General features: G+C 42.1%; 1 protein-coding gene across 1 annotated transcript in view; it reads right to left on the bottom strand.

Annotated features, from left to right (window-relative positions):
- NETO1 (neuropilin and tolloid like 1) overlaps window positions 1–20,384 on the bottom strand; it is a 159,739-nt gene that overhangs the window by 39,822 nt on the left and 99,533 nt on the right. The window contains exons 5-7 of the mRNA XM_007954331.2: window positions 13,611–13,652; window positions 13,365–13,492; window positions 123–351 (exon numbers count right to left, since the gene is read on the bottom strand). Coding sequence (XP_007952522.1) covers window positions 123–351; window positions 13,365–13,492; window positions 13,611–13,652 — 399 coding nt within the window. The remainder of the gene's footprint in view (window positions 1–122; window positions 352–13,364; window positions 13,493–13,610; window positions 13,653–20,384) is intronic.

Here is a 20,384-nt window from a genome sequence, read left to right as displayed (position 1 = left end):
TGTGTATTTCAAGGACAAGCGCGCAAGGGCAGAGGCTTACGTGTGTATTTCAAGGACAAGCGCGCAAGGGCAGAGGCTTACGTGTGTATTTCAAGGACAAGCGCGCAAGGGCAGAGGCTTACGTTCTTGAAAGGATGTGAAGAGCATCTGGAAGCGGCTGTTGCGGCTGCCTTCGTCTGCCCACATGCGGATCACACCGAGACCGGTGCGCAGCATCACGTCGTTGGCCACGGTGCTGCAGAACTTGGCTTTCAGGTCCTCCACGGAGCTGCTGCCGTCGTACACGGCCACGAAGTTCCTTTTGCACTCATTGGAGTTCTGCATCTCATAGTCCAAGAACCGTAGGTAGATCTGCAGGACAACACGAAGGAAAAATGATGGGTCACATCAAAATGTGAGCATGGTTCAGTACGTACCGGACTTCCTTTCTCTGTGCAGGGCTCGTGAGACGGTCTTGATTGCGATTAGTCTCATTAATTCTTTCCTGTGTGGATGGCAGGGTGGAATGACACACAAGTGTGGGAAAAGTTGGACTTAATTTTTTCTATTGTTCTTATCCTTTCTTTATTTCACTGTTCCATTTCCCATTCTTAAGTATTTTTACTCAAACCATTCCTAGGTCTGCTCATAACTTATTCAGACTCAGTTATTCATTTCGCAAACATAGACACTTTTAAAATTTTTTGTCAGCACATAGTTTTACCCAGTTCTGACACATTCCTGTAAATTTCCATAGCTTCCATTTACTTCTCAAAGTGTGGGGAAATAAATAATTACTACAAAGCAAAAACAAAAGGCATATCCGGTGGGCAGTGTGTGATTTCGGTGTGGTTACTTATTTCACATAACTGCACTGCCTCTTTTGAGGTCAAGTGTATTGAAATAACAGCACAGAAAGTCAAAGGTCATTCTCACTGGAGCACAGAGTCAGGTTATTTAGGTAAGTTCACAAAAAAGAAAATTAAATTAACATTTGATGACCATAAGGTACAACTTAATTTAAATGCTTTTTTTCATACTCCTGACAATTCCACACAGTAGCTCATCTTATTGTCATATTCAAGGAGGAAACTCAGACTCTGAGAAATGGCTTATAGGGAAATTAGACACCAAGGGCCTCTAATTCACAGGTCTGGAAGCCTTCCAAGATATGATGCTCATTCAGACACCTTGTTTTATAGTCAACAGATATTATTTGACTTTGTTCCAATGTGCTTTCAGAATCATGCACAAATGATCCAAACCAAAGACAAGTCTGGAAAAAACTGCACATCCACTCATCCATCCATCCAGTGCTATCTGAAGCCTCTTACATTGAGCCACGCACTGGTGATACAAGGGGGGATGACACAGAATGAGGGGCAGTGCTGAAAAGAAGTGTCAACTAAATCATGACAGCAAGGTGTCATGTCCAACTGTGAGGAGTGACGGGCTGTAAAACAGGCAAACAAACAAAAAACATGTGCTATGAGAAGGTACAAAACCATAAATGCCTATTTGCTGTTTTCTTTTTTTGATAAAACATGAATGAAAAGCTAATGACATGCATTCCTTTTTAAAGCCATCTTTTTCATCACTTTAAATGAACTTCCTGACTTATTTCATAACCTGCGACTTTGAAGAAAAATTTTACCAGATTCTTAGCCCTAAAATGTAAGTCTTACTATTTAAATTTAAAACCTTCTTGCTTTAATTGAATTGGGCATCAATTTCTTCTTCTAAGAGTTGTTTTTCATCTTCTGGGATGTAGGGCAGGAGACGCTCCCAGAGCAATCTCTTGGTTGTGCCTCCCTAACCCCCCAATTTCAAGGTGATTACACTGAGAATGGCGCCTTCCCCCATCTTGTCCAGCTGCCTCACTCAGACATCTTTCATATTTGTGTCACCTTGGAATGCCATTCTGCACCCCTCTGGCACCCTTTGGACTTGTTGAGGGGGTGGCACAACCATCCCCCCTGCCCACGGCCTGAGAGTCTGTGCTCGAGGAAGGACACGTGGCCAAGCCGGGTTAATACAAACTGCTTGGTGGCACCTCCTTTCCAGTGGTGCCCAGGGCATATACCCACCTGACCATACCTCAGACACTCCTTTGTGTACTTCTGTGATGTGTCAAAAGTCTCCCACCTGGACTCCAGGGTGTCCAAATCTCCTCCAGGCCCCACCCACAGGCCAGGGCAGACCAGGCTCTACTTCTAAGGAACAATCTACATCACACTCTTTTAGCTGAAATTGTTAACCGGCTTCTAAGAGGCTATCATAAAAATTTTTTAAAACTTTATCTGGCAAATTTCCTTTCTTATCTCTCAACTCTACACATTGATTTTCAAAAGGCCACACTTTCTACCAATGGCATGAGCTTTGCATTGAACAACTCCCGTCCAATTTTCTCCTATTAACTTCCTCCTGATTACTCAAGGTTGGTCCAAACCAAAACCAAACTCACTGCCATTGAGTTGATTCCGACTCATAGTGACCCCTCTTTGGATTTCCGAGGCAGTAAAACTTTAAGGAAGTAGATTGCCCAGTGTTCCTTCTGCAGAGTCATTGGTGGATTTAACCTCCAACGCTCTGGTTAGCAGTCAGATGCCTTAGGCATTATGCCACTAGAGCTCCTTTATCCAAGGTTGGTATTTTGGTCTTAATTCAACTCCAGGAATTCACAGAACACCGACTGAAATGTTCAACAAACTCATGCAGCATTGAAGGGGCTCACTCATCTCTGCCAAGAAATCTGGAAAAGAGCTACCTGGCCAAGTGACTGGAAGAAATTCATATTTGCACCCATTCCAGAGAAGGTGATCCAACTAAATGTGGACTTTATCAAACAACATCTTTAATACCCCATGCAACAAAACAAAAAAAAAGCTGGAGACAATTCAAAAACGATTGCAGCAGTATACTGACAGGGAACTGCCAGAAGGGCAAGTTGGATTCAGAAGAGAATGTGAAACAGGGGGTACCTTTGTGGACGGTCTTTTCAATAACCTCATCTGCATGCAAAAGCTGGACAATGAATAAGGACAACCAGAGAAGAATCGATGCATATGAATTATGGTGTTGGCAAAGAATATTGAATATACCATGGGCTGCCAGAACAAAAATCAAGTCTGTCTTAGAAAAGGTACAGCTGGAATGATCTTAGATGGGAGACTTTGTCTCCCCTACTTTGGACATATTATCAGGAGATGCCAGTTCCTGGAGAAGGACATCATGCTTGGTAAAGTACAGGCTTGGGAAAAAGGCAAAGACCCTCAACAAGATGGATTGACACGGTGGGTGCAGCAATGAGGTCAAGCATGGTAAGGACTGTGAGGTGGTGAAGGACCGGGCCGGGCAGCATTTCGTCCTGTTGTACACATACGGTCACTATGAGTGGGAGCGACTCAACAGCACCTGACGACAACAGTTCAACAGTCACATGGTCAATGAAAAATGTTCACTGCTCCCACATACTTCGACCAAGGCAGGATTATTTTCTATACCCTCTGTGCTAACACCTCAAACATTTTAAGCTTTGGTTGCTGATTAGATGTCCCTTGTACTAAATGAAGTGTTCTTAAAAAGGTAGGACAGTGGCACACATTTTCACATTCAGCTTCGGTAGTGTTCTGCAGACACAAAGAAGTTGTAGGAGTTCATGAAAGGGTGTCCCTGTGAATGACAAAATGAAAGATGTGCCTTATGACTTCATTTGTTCAGCATTTCTCCCATTTCCACCGGACGCCTTGGGGCCAGGCAGGAGTCCTGGAGTGAAGCACACAGTCCTAGCTAAGCAGCTAAATGACAGGTGTCAGTCCACCCACAGCCCCGCGGAGGAAAGGCCCGCTGCTGGAAACCTTCCGGGGCACAGCTCTGCTGGGACACACGGGCTCCCCAGGAGTCGGATCAACTCATGGCAACTGGTTTTAGGTGCAGACTTTAAGTGCTGGAATAATAATAATTTTATTATAAAAATTAGAATTTTATTATCTGAGTAAGAAACTATATGCAATATTTCTTAAAGCAAGTTATTTGTGATACAGATTTTAACCATGACATAAAAGCATAAAAAAGTATGTTTGAGACTTGTAAAATGCAGCAGTAAAAATAAGAATTCAGACCTGAGGAAATCCTCATATAACTTTGTAGAAAAACCAAAAACCAAGAAATGTGAGGAAGTTAACCAAACTGCAATGGAAGGTCTTAGGTTTTATTTGCTTTGTGTGTAAAAAGGTTTTCAGGTGCACAGGCAAGCCATAATGCTGGGAACTATTCTAGAATTTCCCAGAACTCTGATGCAGAATTTAAATTCCCACCATGGCTGGGGCCTTAGCAAGCCTCCGCTCTGAGGAAGCTGCCTTTTTTCTGCTCCAGATGATCGTCTTATTTTAGTCTAGGAAGAGCTCAGCTGTTACTCAGGTAGGCAATCTGGGATCTACTTTTCCCAACAAAAGCTCACATTTCTGAAATTATGCACGTAACTGAAAGATGGCAACTGTAAGAAGATGTATCAAAATGTGCATCATTCCACATTTTCACTAACTCCTTTGTCTATTCTTATTTACATGTTTTTGTTTTTTTTTTTTAAAGGGAAAAAAGCAACTTCACTGGGAGTCTGAACTGGGATGCAGCCCCTAAGTCCCTGGCCGAGGCTCTTCTCACAGCTCCACAGCACCCCCTCCCAATTGAAAATAAACATGTTGAAAGCACAACACACAAGTTTCTGGGTGGCTCAACAGAGAGCTTGGGTGGCGCAGTGGTTAAGTGCTCGACTGCTAACCAGAAGGTCGAAAGGTCGGCGGTTCAAAGCCAACAGCTGCCAATGACAACTGTAAACACATACTCCGGCTCAGTATTGCAAATAGCAACACTCCCTGATGAGTGTGTAAGGTCACCTCACCACCAGGGTCCTTACAATTTTACACCAATCAGACAGCAAACCCAGAGAAAGAAAAAGAATTCCTCACTGATCACATTAACTCAGGGGAGAACGGCATTTGACCACCTGGTGTGTGGGGTGGAAGCGTCTCAGGGTCCTGATGTGCCTGGACAGTGGTTGCAGGCATCCTTCTACACTGCATTATAAATACATGCAAATTAACTCATTGATTAATAACTGAGGAGACATGCAGGGGATATTGACAACAGCTTGAGGTTTCGTGCTATTGCATTATTTCAGTCAAATCTTTCAAAAACCATAGGCACTTGTGAAAAACCATTTTTAGATGAGAAACTGAAGTTTAGGAAAATTCCATAAACTTCTCAAGATGACTCAGGCTTTTTGGTAAAGTCAGGTTCCCAACACAGAGCTGCTTGATACCCGCTCCTCATCCCCACATTGGGCACACCTGTGTATCGGCGTGGTAAATGGTCACAGTCTTAGGTACCAGAAAGGAAGTTACACTTCAAGAAAACAAACCACAATCAGCTAACTGGTAACTAAATGGGCCAGGCCAAGCAACCTGTCCTTTCTGAAAGCAGCTAGCTAGAAAGCATGCTGACAATCAGGATATAAATGAGATTCACAGAAAAGAAACATCGTCCTCAGAAAGAACCCACTGCCCTAGAATCCTCTACAAACGGGATTATTTTGTAGAAGCGTATTGCTGGATTAGAAAGGCAGTTGGCATAATCCAGCCCACGTTTTTCATTTGACAATTCTGTGCTTTGTGTCTCCAGTAATTTACTTGCCTTCCTACATGAAACACAGTGAATGATGTCGAAGCCCCTTTTATAGTTAAAGGTCATTCTTATTACACAGAACACGACTCACAGCAGACTTGAGCAATTACAGCCCCTAGATTTTGTATCATCGCTTATGAAGCAGTCCATGATTTCCTTAAAGCTGGTTTTGCTTTCTTAATCCTTCAGGAAAAGAAACAGAATAAACCAGTGAGATATTGGCTTTACAGGGTCCCGAGCTGTCAGTGCTAAGGCCAAATGCCACAGCCAGAATAGGAGTCAAGGCTCCGGCACCAGGCAGGCCCTGCCCACATTATGATTGAAATGCTTGCTTGTCAGCTTAAAGCGTGTACCTTAATAATACAGAGGGAGACCACAGCCATATGGCAACACTTTTTATTTAGATTGAAAAACTGAAGTGAGCTCTTTGGTCCATGTGCTGAAGAAAACAGAAAATGAAGAAGAGAATTAATATACACCACCAGTGAGGCAGGCAGATTACGATCTCTTCCCCGTGAATCATCCGACGCATTCTTCTTTTTAATCAATCACAAAGAGTTTGAACTGACAAGATGATTGATTAAACAAGACATGGGAGGCTTCAGAAAATATAAGCAATTTCTAATAATATCTGCCTTCCAAATCACAGTCATATGGAAAACAGGATTCCTTCTTATACTCAAGCAAGTAAATCTAGCTACCAATTTACTAAGTAACATAGTTACACATAAACATTTGATATCACAACTTCTCGCCCTGGTCCCTCCTCTCATGTCATCATGGCATATAAATTATTTATAATTATACACACTGTTTGAGGGCAATTATTCAAGACGTGACGGAAGAGTTTTCTCTATGATAAATGGAAATTAAATATGTGGTAATGTAGGAAACATCCTTCTTGGTTTATACTCCCGGACAATTTTATAAATAAAGCTGCATTCCAACAAGTGTGGAACCCAGGACCTCTCTGCTTGCCGTTTAATTTGTAACAGGCCTGTACACTTAGGTAGGGTAGCTGGTGAATTTACAGGGCAGCAAGCAGCTTGCCAGGCAGCTCTGGTGGTGCAGTGGTTATGGCATTTGGCTGCTGCTGACCGAAAGGTCGGTGGTTCGAATCCACCAGCCACTTCATGGAAGAAAGATGAGGCAGCCTGCTTCCATCAAGATTGACAACCTCGGAAGCCCTAGTTCGACTCTGTCATATGGAGTCACCAGGCATCACAACTGACTCACTGACAACAGGTGTGTTTTTTTGTTTGGTCAGTTTTTCTTAGCATCTCCTTTATTTGGAAGTGGCTATCAGAACATCATCCTGCTTCTGAAATGTTCAAAAAACACACGCCCCTCAGCAAAACCCTGAGAACCCTGATAATATGAAAATGCCTTTCTAGTATCATAGCTAAGAGTCAAAATCTAAACACGTGACAGTACAAAGAATGAGATCTCGTTGGAAAAAAACTAAACTAAAGCATAACATTTGAGTGGGAAATTGTCTAGCCAGAGAAAGCTGAATTTTGTTCAACCAAATGTATTTCCATTTTGAGACAACAGGGCCATCAGGTTCAGTCGTGAGAAGTGCTAATCCACTGGGATCTGTTATGGTCACTCTCCGTGGCTGGGGCCTCCAGTTCTGCATTGTTCCGGACAGATACGCCCAAACTCTGCCTCTCTAACCAGCTTGCACTATGATCTCACGCTCTCTAGGTCAGCAGGACTCCTGGGCACGGCCGTGTGCTCTGCTCGGGTCTGCTCAGGGCAGACAGGGCGGACCTGGATGGTTCCTGCAGTGTCGTAAATTACCTAGTGTGGCTTTTCTACCCATAAGTCTTTGTAAACTCCAAGGTGGGATTTGCTATGAGCAACTGAGGAGCTCCTGATTGCTAAAGTTGTCCACCTGGGGTTTTTCTGTTGGGAGTGGCACAAAACAATGTTCTGGGAGGTTCCCACTCTCTCAGGTGCTTAGAGTTCTGATGCTGTGATTGGCTAGTTTGACCACTCTGCCAGGCTCAAAAGGAGGCCTCTTAGAGGCAGAACTCTCTCTCTGACTGCTGGCTGAGGAAGGACTCGCTCCTACAAGAGACGTGCTGCTGAAAGAGACACACACTGCTGGGAAAGAGACTCAAGAGACCCACATTGCTGAGCGAGACACCAAGGGGCATGCACTATTGGGAGAGAGACTGTGAGAGACTTGGCTGAGAGACGGTGGTCCAGGAGAGAGACTGAGCATTTTTCCTGAACTTGAATTGTAGCCTGGTGCTTCCCTAATAAACACCATAATCTGTGAGTTCTGTGTGGCCACTGCAGTGAATTATGGAAACCAGGAGAGAGGTAGTGGGTGCTTTGGGAGGAACGGTTGGTGAAAGGGCTGGAGGGAGGCAGCATGTCTGGCCTTGCAGTAATAGGCCTTGGGCTATTGATGGTGATTCTGCCTTCCTCTTGTTGGGTTCTAGGAGGTCAGCATATGTGGCCTCCTTGCCCTTTTTGCAGTTCCCTTGAGGCTTTTCCACACCCGGAGGCTCTGGGGAAGACCCTGCTTACAAACTCATTCAGACTGTTGCCAAAACCCAGTCCTTTGGTCAGCTAGTGTCGTTGGGTGCAAGCAAGCCAATTCTGACTCATAGCAGCCTGCACACTGCCATCAAGTCAAATCCGACTCATAGTGACCCCTTCTTGGGTTTCTGAGGTGGTATCTCTACGGAAGTAGCTTGTCCATCTTCCTTCCGAGGAGTGGCTTCCTAAGGATCATCAAAACCCAACCTCTGGTCTGCAGTTAGATCAGGTTAGGCTCACCTGGAAAAATTTCACTTCGCCTAACTGATGGGTAACCTTCCCTGGCTCAGCAGCATCTGTTTGGTCCTGTAAATTACCCAAACCAAGGGCTGGTATCTCATCAAGGCTTGAGGCTGGGAATCTGGGCTGTCATAAGATTTTGCCTATCACACATAAGTCCATCACATAACGAACTTGAACACAACTTCACTTTTATAAGACCATTGAGTTGTATTTGTTTGGGTTTTTATATTCAATTTATTTCACTTTGACTCAGTGTTTTTGCATTAAGTAATAAAAATTATGTTAATCCAAAGTAGTAAATGATGGGTAAATATAAAAAGTTAGAATTTTATTCTTCCAAATCTTTAATCATTAAATTACACCTTCCTTTTTTATATGTTTATAAGTCATTTGGTTTTCTTGTCCTATCTTAACAAACATGGTAACTTTCCTTAATAGTGTGGTCTTGTCACTACTGGATGTCACACTGGACTCAAAACCAAACAAAACCCACTGCTATCGAGTCAATTCCTAGTCATAGCAACCCTTCAGAACAAAGTCGAACTGTTGCCCCATAGGGTTTCCAAGGCCATGCATCTTTACAGAAGCAGATTGCCTCATCTTTCTCCCATGAAGGAACTGGTGGGTTCAAACCCCTGACCTTTTGGTTATTAGCAGCTGAATGCTTTAAGCAGTACCCCACTAGAGCTCCTCACACTGCACTAGGTATCAGGAAATGATCCAGCTCAAGCTCTGTCACTAACAAGGTGACCATCTGGGCAAGTTACTTATGACAGGCCCATGGAATTTGATCTTGAAAGGACTTTAATGTCATCCGTGCCAAAAAAAAAAAAATCAGTTGACTTTTTAACTACTATACAAAATCACTGCCCATCTTTGGCCTTATCCTGTAGAATCTCATTTGATCTTTGGACAGCGCCATTATTAAAAACAAACAAACAAACAAACCACAGCCTTCCCATTAATGTTTCAAAAGCTCTATTTCTCCGGTTTCAAAGGTCCAGAAGAATGGTGGCATATGCAACTATGCAGAGAAAGTCGTCATTCTTACAACAATTAGAAATTTTCTTCTTCTCTCATAAGACAGTCTTTCACATATTTGAAGACTGCTATTATGTACTTTCTTCGCTAGAAATCAGCTTAGGAGTTTTAATGGACGGGCAGAGATTTCCTTTAGATTCCCTCGGCATTAGGAATCTAAAGCCTTCACAGTGCCAGCACTGAAACTGCGACCATGATTGGCTCCTCCATCATTCTATCCTGGTGGCTCTTCTCTGGACCAGATTCAGAATGAGAACCCAGCCCTTCCACTCTCCTTGCTCCAGAATCTCCAGGCATACCAAGGTAGGAATACGGAAGCACATTCCTACAGCCCATTGTTCAGCCGCCTAGAACTTCACTGTTCTCACTCAGCTTATTCAACTGTTAAAATAAGATAACCACTATGCAGAATATCACTGAAGATTTCTATTGGATTTTCTGGCTCTGGCATTTCAAACTCTAAAGAATATGGATTAACTGTATTCTAATTAAAAATGTACACTCTATATTACTGTTTTCAAACAAAGGTGAATCAGATATTCTACTTTCTATTTGTCAAAAAGCTGAGAAGCAACACGCAATCTGCATGAATTTTAATAGGAACCAAGAGAGCGATTCAGCACACTCATTACGAATGCTGGTTCAATGATCAGTTATCATCACGTCAAACATTCACCGCGAGCAAACCTTGTGCGTGACAGTCCAGTCTCAGGAGCAGCCAGGAAGTCCATGAAAGAGAAAACCAACACAGGTGGGGTCTCCAGTGCTTGCTTTACTCCACAGTTATTCAACGCCACTTCCCAGTCTCTAACCTTTACCGTAACAGAGAAAGCCTGTCACAATAGAGCCATCTTTGTCTAGCTCTGCAGGCGACTTCCCCTTTGGGTCACAAAATGCCAAGTCCTGTGACAGGCAGGTACGCCTGGTATTTTTCTCTAGGTTTGTACAAAAGATAGACTATTTACCAGCTGGCAGAGAGGGAGGTGTGTGCTTACACTCATAACACCATCTTGAAGACTGCAGTGCAGAGGTACTGGTTACAGTAGTAAAGGTGGGGCTGGACTGCATCTTGCTGGAAAAGAATCTCAAACCTCTCTCATTCATAGAGCTTAAGAAAAACAGATGCGAGGATGGAGCACAACAAACTACAGCTCAGCCCCTTCAGTCTCTGAGTGGGCATTCACACTTATATCATCAATGTTGCTAGCGTTAGTTCCTGCTGGGTCGATTACGGCTCTGGTGATCCCATGGGTGCAAAGTAGAACTTCCCCACAGGGTTTCAAGGAAGGGCCCTTTCAGATCTGCTCACCAGGTCTGTCTTCTGAGGTGCCTCTGGGTGGGTTCTCTATTCACCATCCTTTGGCTAGTGGTCAAGCACTGAAGCTTGGGTGTCACCAACATCATTTGATAAAGAAAGAGGCCCATTTCCCCTCTTCATAATGAACCTAACTTTTCCAAGCATTTGCTCACACGCAAAGAGCCCTGCAGGTGGCAATATTAGAGCCTGGATCCTGATCTCTGAATTACTGTAACTGAAGGTTTTGGGGAAGATCTAACACACTGCATTTTATAGGCCAACTCCAGATGGAGAATCAGGAGAAAATCAAATGAAGAAAGATAAAAATATTTCTTGGAATATGACTAACTCCCTCAAAGGTGACTCTTCTTTTTCCCTCACCTCGAATAGCCAGTCTCCAAATTCTAGCACATCTATATTTAATGTTTCCTAATCTTTGCACTGCTGAAAGAATGGTAGGTTTAGAAGAAATATAAGCAGAATGTTCTTTAGAAGTGAATATAGAGAGATTTCCGCTTCCTTTAGCCAAGTCATCAGGAAAAGACCTCAGGAAGGAGGACATCTTGTTTGGCAAAGGGAGGACCAAGGAGAAGAGATAAACCCTCAATGAGACGGAATGACAACAGCTGCCACCATGGACTCAACCGCCAAAGATCATGAACACGGTGCACAAGGGGGCAACGTTTTCTTTCTGCTTCATACATGAGGCCTCCGGAGGTTGGAGCCCCATGAAAACCAACCATGACAACAGCGTCCACCCTCATAACCTTGTCCAAGCCGCTTGGATTCCTGGCACTCTTGATATTGAGGTGTTAACTTCCTCCTTGACGTGTTAACTACTCTATTCTTTCTTCATAGGGAAGTTATTGCTCTAAAATACAGATCCGAGTGCATCACTCTCCTGCTTCTCTTTCCTATATTCTTAATACACTCACGATAAAGTCTAAGACCTTTAGAGAGGCCTCAGAGTCCTTGGGCTTCATGATGGACCCAACTCCCACTCCCATGCTTTCAGTGAGTCATATGCAATGGCTTTACTTCATGAAAAGGCAAGTGTATTCTAGTATGATCCCTGACTTCCCAGATGCTATTACCTCCACCTGGAAACCTCTTCCACTTTGTTTACCTGTCAAAGTAGTGTTTCTCAGTAAGATGAAGCTGAGGCCCCAGGTGCTATCTGGCTCCATCTCTGACTACCCTACCAAGTATGAGTGGTCTCTTCTGTTTCTTTACTAACATTTTAATGATCTTGTCTCATCCATTGGATAATTTTGTATAACATTTCTGTTTAAGAATGAAACTGTGAATGTGAAGAGAAGCCAAGCATGTCTTTTCATCTCTTTAGCTGTGGCATCTAGCCTAGAGCTTGGCAATTTATAGAGTCCCTAAAGCAATTAATTAAACAGTGAACAGCTTCAATCCTAATAAAATAGCCAACTTCAATTCTAATAAATCAATAATGCTTGGTTGAAGCTATTCTCTAAACCTGAGGAAGGAGAATAAAGGGAGGAGAATAAGAAAATACCCAATATTCTACACCAATCCTCATTACTGGCACAAAAGTGCTTGTCTTGGTATGTCTTAAGGCTATCTCCAGAAGATAATGGGTATGCATGTTCTAAAGGAGTGTTTCCAAAATAGTGGTCCAATTGTGACTCTGGCCCATAATTGGTTTAATTTATACATCCAATGTTTAGAAGGCATCACCAACTTTTAAAAATCAAGACACACACACACACACAAAAGAAAACCAAACCCACTGCTATTGAGTCAATTCTAACTCACAGCAACCTTATAGGCAAAGTAGAGGGTTTCCAAGGCTCTAAATCTTTACAGACACAGACTGCCTCATTTTTCTCCCATGAAGCGGCTGGTGGGTTTGATCCACCAACTTTTTGGTTAGCAGCTGAATGCTTTAACCACTTTGCCACCAAAGTGCCTTAAAAATCAAGATAATCCATGTAAAATCTAATTTTCTCATTTCATATTTTTTTTAAAAAAGGGGGGGATACTTGATAATGGTGGGCCCACATTTTTTTTAATATGACAAAAATCAAAAGGAGCTTAATATGTAGTTAAGTAGTTGTCTCCTTTGGAAGGCTATAGGTTCTTCCAGGTCCTGTTCACTCCTGTCACCGAACCTTATCAAAGATTTATTTCATGTGCCAGAGATATGAGCTTGCAAGTCTGGACAGTTTCTTCGATGATGTGATTGCAGACTAGGAAAAGAAATGAACACACAAAAATCCCTGCAATTGCTGACAACGAGGGCACACATGCAATCACAGCTAATTTATACCAGTTCAGTCCATTTTTCGTAGAAGTAGACTTATTTAGAGTCTGTAACCCAGCTTATCGAATGACCTCTCCATCACAATCTACATAATGCTGTTGACGACTCTGGGGGTTACACGGAACAGAGAAGGACAAGTTGCATTTCAGAACCAGAGTAAAAGAACAGCTCATGTTCACACTTGGGACAGCTGAGGCCTTTTCAGTTGGCTCAGGGTAGTGCATGCTCTAGACACATTTCAATCCATCGTCCAATCCGGTTCACCTTGGCACTGACCTTGGACCGTGGCGGTGCTCGGATGTACCATTTGCAATCGACAGCCTCACTAGCGGAAGCCTTGCCTTCCTTCATAATTTGCACAGACTCCACGATTCCTTCGGGGCCGCCCATCTCAAACTCACAAGCTAAATAACAGAATGCCAAACAAACATACAAAAATGGAGCTTGAATAATAAACCAACAGTGTATTTCATAGCAGAAAGCAAAGGTCTCTGAACATGGTTAAATATTTCGTTTACCAACCTGGTAATGGTTTCAAAACGCCAAGGTCCTTAAAGTCAGGATCTTAAAAATTGAGAAAAACACAATTAGTCCTATTCTGCATTTATTACTTACAATTAATGAATAAAATCCCATTAAATTACTCAGGCTCCTGCCCCAAGATGCATATGCAGGAAAATGAAATCATTAAATAAATAGTGCAGGAACATGTCATAACTGAAATGTTACCATTCACAACATATTCATTACCACAGGGTTGTTCTTAACACCAGAAGCCGTTTTCAAAAATCATCCAAAGTTACTCCTTCAGGAAATCATCAAAGAAAATATTTACTCACTATCTATTAACTCTCTAACTGGGCAACGGATGATTTTAGAACGCATATTCATAGGTTAGTTAGCGTTTGGACGAACTTTCATCTGTTCTAATAGGACTATTTTGTCTTATTCAAAAGATTCTGCAAATTGTTGAAACATAGTTTCCAACTGAAACATTGGGAGCACAGAGTTGGGATGTAAAGTCAAGGGCCCTTTCTCCCTAGATTACTGCACTGTCCTGTTTTCATCCAACCCACTCTCTTGACGTTGCGTACCATCCCAGCTTTCAGCGCACCTCTCAGGATACTGCATTATGGACTCAGCACCCTGGCATCTGTGTCTTTCTCTCCAGCAAAGCAGGTTGGGTTCCTTTCTCTGCTCAGGGACATGGGCTTGCTTTATGCAGAGCCCCCAGGACATTGTACTCATTGCAAGCCAACAACTGCTCTCCTTCCCATTGTCTGGAATTGACTGTGACCGACGGGTACACCCGATGAAATGAAAAGGTCAGTCTGGTCGAGGGCTTCTGAGAAGGTTTCCACAGGCTCAGAGAAACAAGACATCTGAAGTTTTAGTGGCTTGTGCTGTAGTGCCTTTGGGCCCTTTACAGTCAAGGCAGTAGCCAACTTGTGATGTTGAGAGGTGCTACTGTAAGAAAATGAAGACTTGGATAACACTGGGTCCTAGAGGACATCACTGAGACACTATGTTAGCCTATTATGGATGTGCCTATCTCAGGGATTTCTGCTTTTTTTAAACAACATGCTTTATATATATATATATATATATATATATAGCATCAGCTACTCTGAATTGGATTTTCCTGAAATTATGGGTGAAGTCATCTCTGGTTATGGTTTTATCTTGGAGACACTTGATATATAATTAAAAAGTCAATTGTGAACTCTAATTTCTTCATACTAGTATGGTGTTAGCTAGAAATATTCCCAGAGGCATTGCTTAGCAATCATTTTAGGATGGAAATATGAGGGGCTAGCACTATTTTTCAAGAGTTATTGGAACTGGGTAGCTTGCTTGTATGTGTATGTGTATCTAAGTGTGTCTCTTTGAATGTCTGTGCACCTGGGTGCACAAAACCATAGCTGTGAGCTGATCATGGCAGTTACCATCATCATAGTTCTGTTACAGTTGTCATCAAACACTGATATGTGTACATCTGTTGAAACTCAAAGACCTAGATCATCTATGCTACAACCTAGTCATATCAGGCATGTAGACTCATTATATTTTAAGACACTTTTAAACAACAAAAACAAAAAAGCCCTGTTGCTTTAGAGTTGATCCCAACCCATACTGATCCCATGTATGTCAGAATAGAACTGTGTTCCATAAGACATGACTACAATGTATTAATAAATGAAATCAAGAGAGGAACTCCTTGACACAACTGTTTTGAAAATATTTCTTTTCCCTTCTTGGAAAAAAAAAAAGGAAAGGAAAGGAAAGATATCTGAACAAAAGTTCCATGGAAAAAGCAGAAATGAGAATATTCATAGTTAATTTGGACCATGCTACCTACTAGAAGCAATTGTATTCCTTCATTTTATTCAACAAATATTTGGTTGTTGGAACTGGTTTAAAACAGTTCAGACATGGCCAAGGGAAACAAGGAGAGTTTGCACATTGCGTTGCCCTTGGATTTTGTTCTGAGGAAACAGGCAGTGGTTTCCCAGTCAAAGATGGCAGGTGAGTGCACAGCTTTGAATATGTGCCACAGTGCAACTGGCCGCCATCTTTGAGTGAGCAACAACTGCCTGTTTCCTACTCAAAAAGCTGAGCACAAAAAATTTGGTTGTATACAATGGATGTGCTGCCCTTGTTTATGTTCACCATGACTGAACCGTTTCAAACCAGTTACATCCCTGGTTATTCTTTCCATATATATGTATTTAATACCTTACTGTGAGCAAAAAGGAACTCGCTTTTGTACTGGATTCTTCTGATCAATGTCAGCAATAACCATATTCACTGATACTGAAGAGATTCATCCATATGTTTTCCTTATTCTAACATCAAGCCTCTGTCCAGAAAGAGTAAGATTCTTTTCTTAGCCTTTGGATCCTTTCTACTATTTACCATATTGTTTAATTACATTCATTATTATTACTCTGTACCTGCTTCTTGATTAGAATGTGTCAGCTCCATGTGGCTGTTGTTAGGATTCTGGTGGAAATGGAGTTGGTTTTCTATTTTCTAGTTTGAAGGTTAACATTTTTCATTTTCATAACTCATGCCAGACAACTTTGAGAGAAATGCCAGTTCTGGGAATTGAAAATTTATTTTTGTCTTTGTATTAATGATGAGAGCACTGATGGTTAAAAAAAGAAAGAAAGGAAATAAGAAAAAATGAAGTGTTTCTGAATTCTATTTGATTTAGCCATGGGTCAGATCAAGATAATAGATGACCCATAAGACCTACAAAAACAAACAAACAACAAAATAATAATAGAAGAGCCTAAATTGAATGTTAAATATATTAGGATTGATTTGTTGTCCAAGTCTGTCTGGGGGCACTGCCATAAATTATTATGCAGAAGCACAGTAAAGTCGGACTTACTAATCCTCTACTTTGGATCTCCCCAAATCTATTTATTCTCTACTGAGTGCTGTGAATAAACATTTAAGAATATAAATCAAATTGTAATACCCACCTAGCTTTCCATTATAAACAGAATAAAACCACATTTCATTGGACTATCATCCCCTGTAAAGAGCCCTGGTGGTGCAATGGTTAAGCTCTTGGCTACTAAATGAAAGACTGCTGCTCAAACTCACCTAGTAGCTCCACCTGGCAATCTGCTTCCTTAAAGAATACAGCCAAGAAAACCCTACAGGGCAGCTCTACTCTGCCACAAGGGGTCACTCTGAGTCATTATCGATTTGACGCCCACAGCAACCACATTGCGCCCTGTGGTCTTGCCCCAGCACACCTGGCTCAAGCTCCCTTGCCGCTTCTCTTCTGCTCTCCTCCCCCACCCCCCTGACCCCTTTCCTCAAACACTCCAGACTTTCCCCATCCTCCACTCTTCACAGTAGTTCTCCCCTCTGCCTGCAAAGCCTTTCCCCAGGTCTTCTCACACCTAGATCTTTCTCATTTTACAAATCTTGTCCCAAATGTTATTTCTGGGCAAGGACTTCCTTGGCCATCCTCTCTAAAGTACCACTGGTTCATGTTTTCTTCTCTCCCTTCATGATTCTTATCACAGTTTGCAATTGTTTTGCACCTTGCTCGTTAACTTTTTTATTGATCATTTACTCCCATTAAGATATAACAAACTGGGCAACAGGAGAGACGCTAAACTTCACTCTATACTTCCCTTTCAATCTGGGGTCTAGATCAGTGTGTGTACATAGAAGTCACACACAACAGAGACTGATGAATAAATATTTAACATCTGGTTGTGTACTGCCTGAGGCATTTGACTGCTAACCAGAAGACTGTTGGTTCAAACCCACCAGCCACTCCTCGGAAGGAAGGTTGGGCAATCTACTAGTGATACCGCCTCGGAAACCCAAGGAGGGGTCGCTGAGTTGGCTCTGACCCGACAGCAGTGAGTTTGATTTGGTTTTTTTTGGTTCTGTATGTAAAAATATATTGTTATTTTTACCACAAGTTGGTTTTCTTATATTGTTGATGTATTCATATATTTTAGGTAAATATATCAATTTAGGAGCTCTAGTAGCATAATGCCAAGGCACTTGACTGCTAACCAGGAGGCTGGCAGTTCAAACCCACCAGCCACTCCTCCGAAGGAAGGTTGGGCAATCCTACTTCCGTAGTGATAACTGCCTCGGAAACCCAAGGAGGGGTCGCTAGGAGTCGGGGCCGACTCAATGGCAGACGACAACAACAACAATATCAATTTAGACATGATATTAAAGGCTGGCCTCCTGCTTACCAAACTCACACCTCTGTCTTCAAGGATACATAACTGACTATGTTTCTCAGCCTCTCTTGCAATTGCAGGTGTCCATATGACTAAGTTACAGCCATTGGAATGTGGACAAAATGGTTGAATTTTACTTGCAGTTTGAACTCATAAACTCCCCTTGAAAAACCCTTGGGTCTCTCTTTCTTCCACAGGCCGCCTCAGAAGTCATACACGGACGGTGCAAACTCCATCAGACTGGGTCCCTAAATATGCATCTGGAGCACAGCCTCTTCTTGCCTCGGATTTGACTTTGCAGGATGGAAATAAACTTCAATTATGTGCGATGACTGAGATTTTAGGAGCCCTGTTGATGCAACAGTTAAGGTCTCAGCTGCTACCTGAAAAGGTGGTGGTTTGGGCCACGCAGCAGTTCCTTAGGAGAGAGACCTGGCAATCTGCCCCCATAAAGATTACAGCCTAAGAAACCCCGTGGGGCAGCTCTACTGTCATATTGGGTCACCTAACAACAACAACAACCCTGAGACTTTGTTTTTTTTCAATGTTACTACAATTATTATTCCTCTAACTCAGAGGGGCTCACGATGGGTGAGGAGACCCCATGAGTCCATGAGACCCTTTCATGGGGTCCAAAGATCAAACTATTTCCACAACACAAAAGTGTTGTCTGTCTTTTTTCATTCTCTGTCTCAAGAATGTATAACAGAGTATTTCCACGTCCTACATGACATGATGACATGACTATCATAGCTAATGAAATATTTGCTCATATATCGTTGTGTTTTCAATAATGTCCTAAGGTGGTGTGCTTAGGGTATAAATTTTGTGATTTTTCAAAGATTAACTTAATTTTTTCTCAGTAGTTTCCCTGGGCACTTACTGGCTACTTTTAGTTTCCTCTGATATAATTTCTGTAACCCAATTTTTATCCAATACATTGTTATATTGAAAGGTAAAAATTTTTTTTAATGTTGCCTACATGAAAACATTAGGAGTTCTGGTAGCATAGTGGCTAAAGCACTTGACTGCTAACCAGAAGGCTGGCGGTTCAAACCCACCAGTCACTCCTCCAAAGGAAGGTTGGGCAATCCTACTTCCGTAGTGATACTGCCTCAGAAACCCAAGGAGGGGTCGCTATGAGTCGGGGCCGACTCAACGGCACATAACAACAACAACAACATGAAAACCATACAAGAATGAAGTACCTTTTCTCATTTATTTTGCAACTGCATGTATATTTTAAATTGAGAATTTTTCTGCATTTTAAAATTGTATCTAAAACTATAACTATGATGGAATTTCATATTATTCTCCCTTAAACAAATGCATTTATTTGTGGTATATTTTTCTTATAGTTAATTATAGATACTTGTCTTAGAGAAGGATGATTAAAAGACTCAATTTCTCAACAAATCTGAACTATTATGTTTAAAGTTGGAGAGAAAGATGAAGCCAACATAGCAAAGAGTTTGTTTACTTATAGAAGGAAAGAATCTACCCCCAAAAAATATGAAAAAACTGTACGTAAAATGAAAATACAGCAAAAGCTCTATTTCCTTCAGCTATATGACTGTTGTTGCTAGTTGCCAATGAGCTGGCACCTAATCACAGTGACCCTGCGTACAGCCAAGGAAAGCTTGCCAGGTCTGGCCATCCTCGGATTATTGCTGCCTGAGGCCACTGCTGCAGCCATTGTGCCAATTCATCTCCTGGAGGGTTTTCCTGCTTTTCACTGACCCAAGCATCATGTCTTCTTCTAGTGATTGGTCTTTCCTGAAGATGTGTCCAAACAAAGCAAGGCAAAGGCTTGTTCTCCTCACTGCAAAGGAACACCACTCTTAGCAAATTTCTTCTAAGACCAATGTGTTCACTCTCTTGGCAATCCCTGGTATAGTAAGTATTCTTTGCCACTACCCCAGTTCCAACACATCATTTCTCCTTCTGTCAGCTTCATACATGTTAATAATTGACCTTGTTGGGATTTAGGCACAAGACATTTTGTGCTGGTTTTATTGTGACACAACTAAGAGTTTTTGATTGTTTGTTTTAAACGCCAGATATTACAAAGTAGACATGATTAGCTAAGAAAAAGCTAAAAGCCATTTCCAACATGGAACAAGAATGTTGCTGAGACATCTTACAGAGTGGATAGTTGCACTGCAATGACTGCAGAGGCACACATGATAGCAGAGAAACTAGTAAGTTGTGCTCAGTCACCACTGCTGAACTCCTGCCGTGTGACATGCCAGTAAGAGAAGTCAGGCCACTGCCAATTTTCAACCAAACAGCAACTCGATGACTGGAAGAGTTAGCTTTAATGTGAAAGGAGAACTAATTTGTGTCTGCAGAATTTTTCTTCCAACAAATGGACAAATTTACAGATATGGCTGGCTGGCTTACTTTGCATGTCTTGGTCCAGAGTCAGCAAGGACTTAGCATCGAAGAGTCTGTCATAGGTCAGCGCTATTGGAAACACTAGTGTTGATGTTTGCCTTGGCGCTGCAAACCCGAGGGTGGCCAAATTGCTGATTACTTCACACAAATCAAGTCAGGGCCACTGACCCTT

This window comes from Orycteropus afer, unplaced genomic scaffold, assembly GCF_000298275.1.
Source record: "Orycteropus afer afer isolate SDZICR_OR568_19922 unplaced genomic scaffold, OryAfe1.0 scaffold00458, whole genome shotgun sequence".
NCBI classification, from domain to species: domain Eukaryota; kingdom Metazoa; phylum Chordata; class Mammalia; order Tubulidentata; family Orycteropodidae; genus Orycteropus; species Orycteropus afer.
The sequence above is the reverse complement of the archived record's forward strand: the minus strand, read 5'-3'. Positions and strand labels throughout refer to the sequence as shown.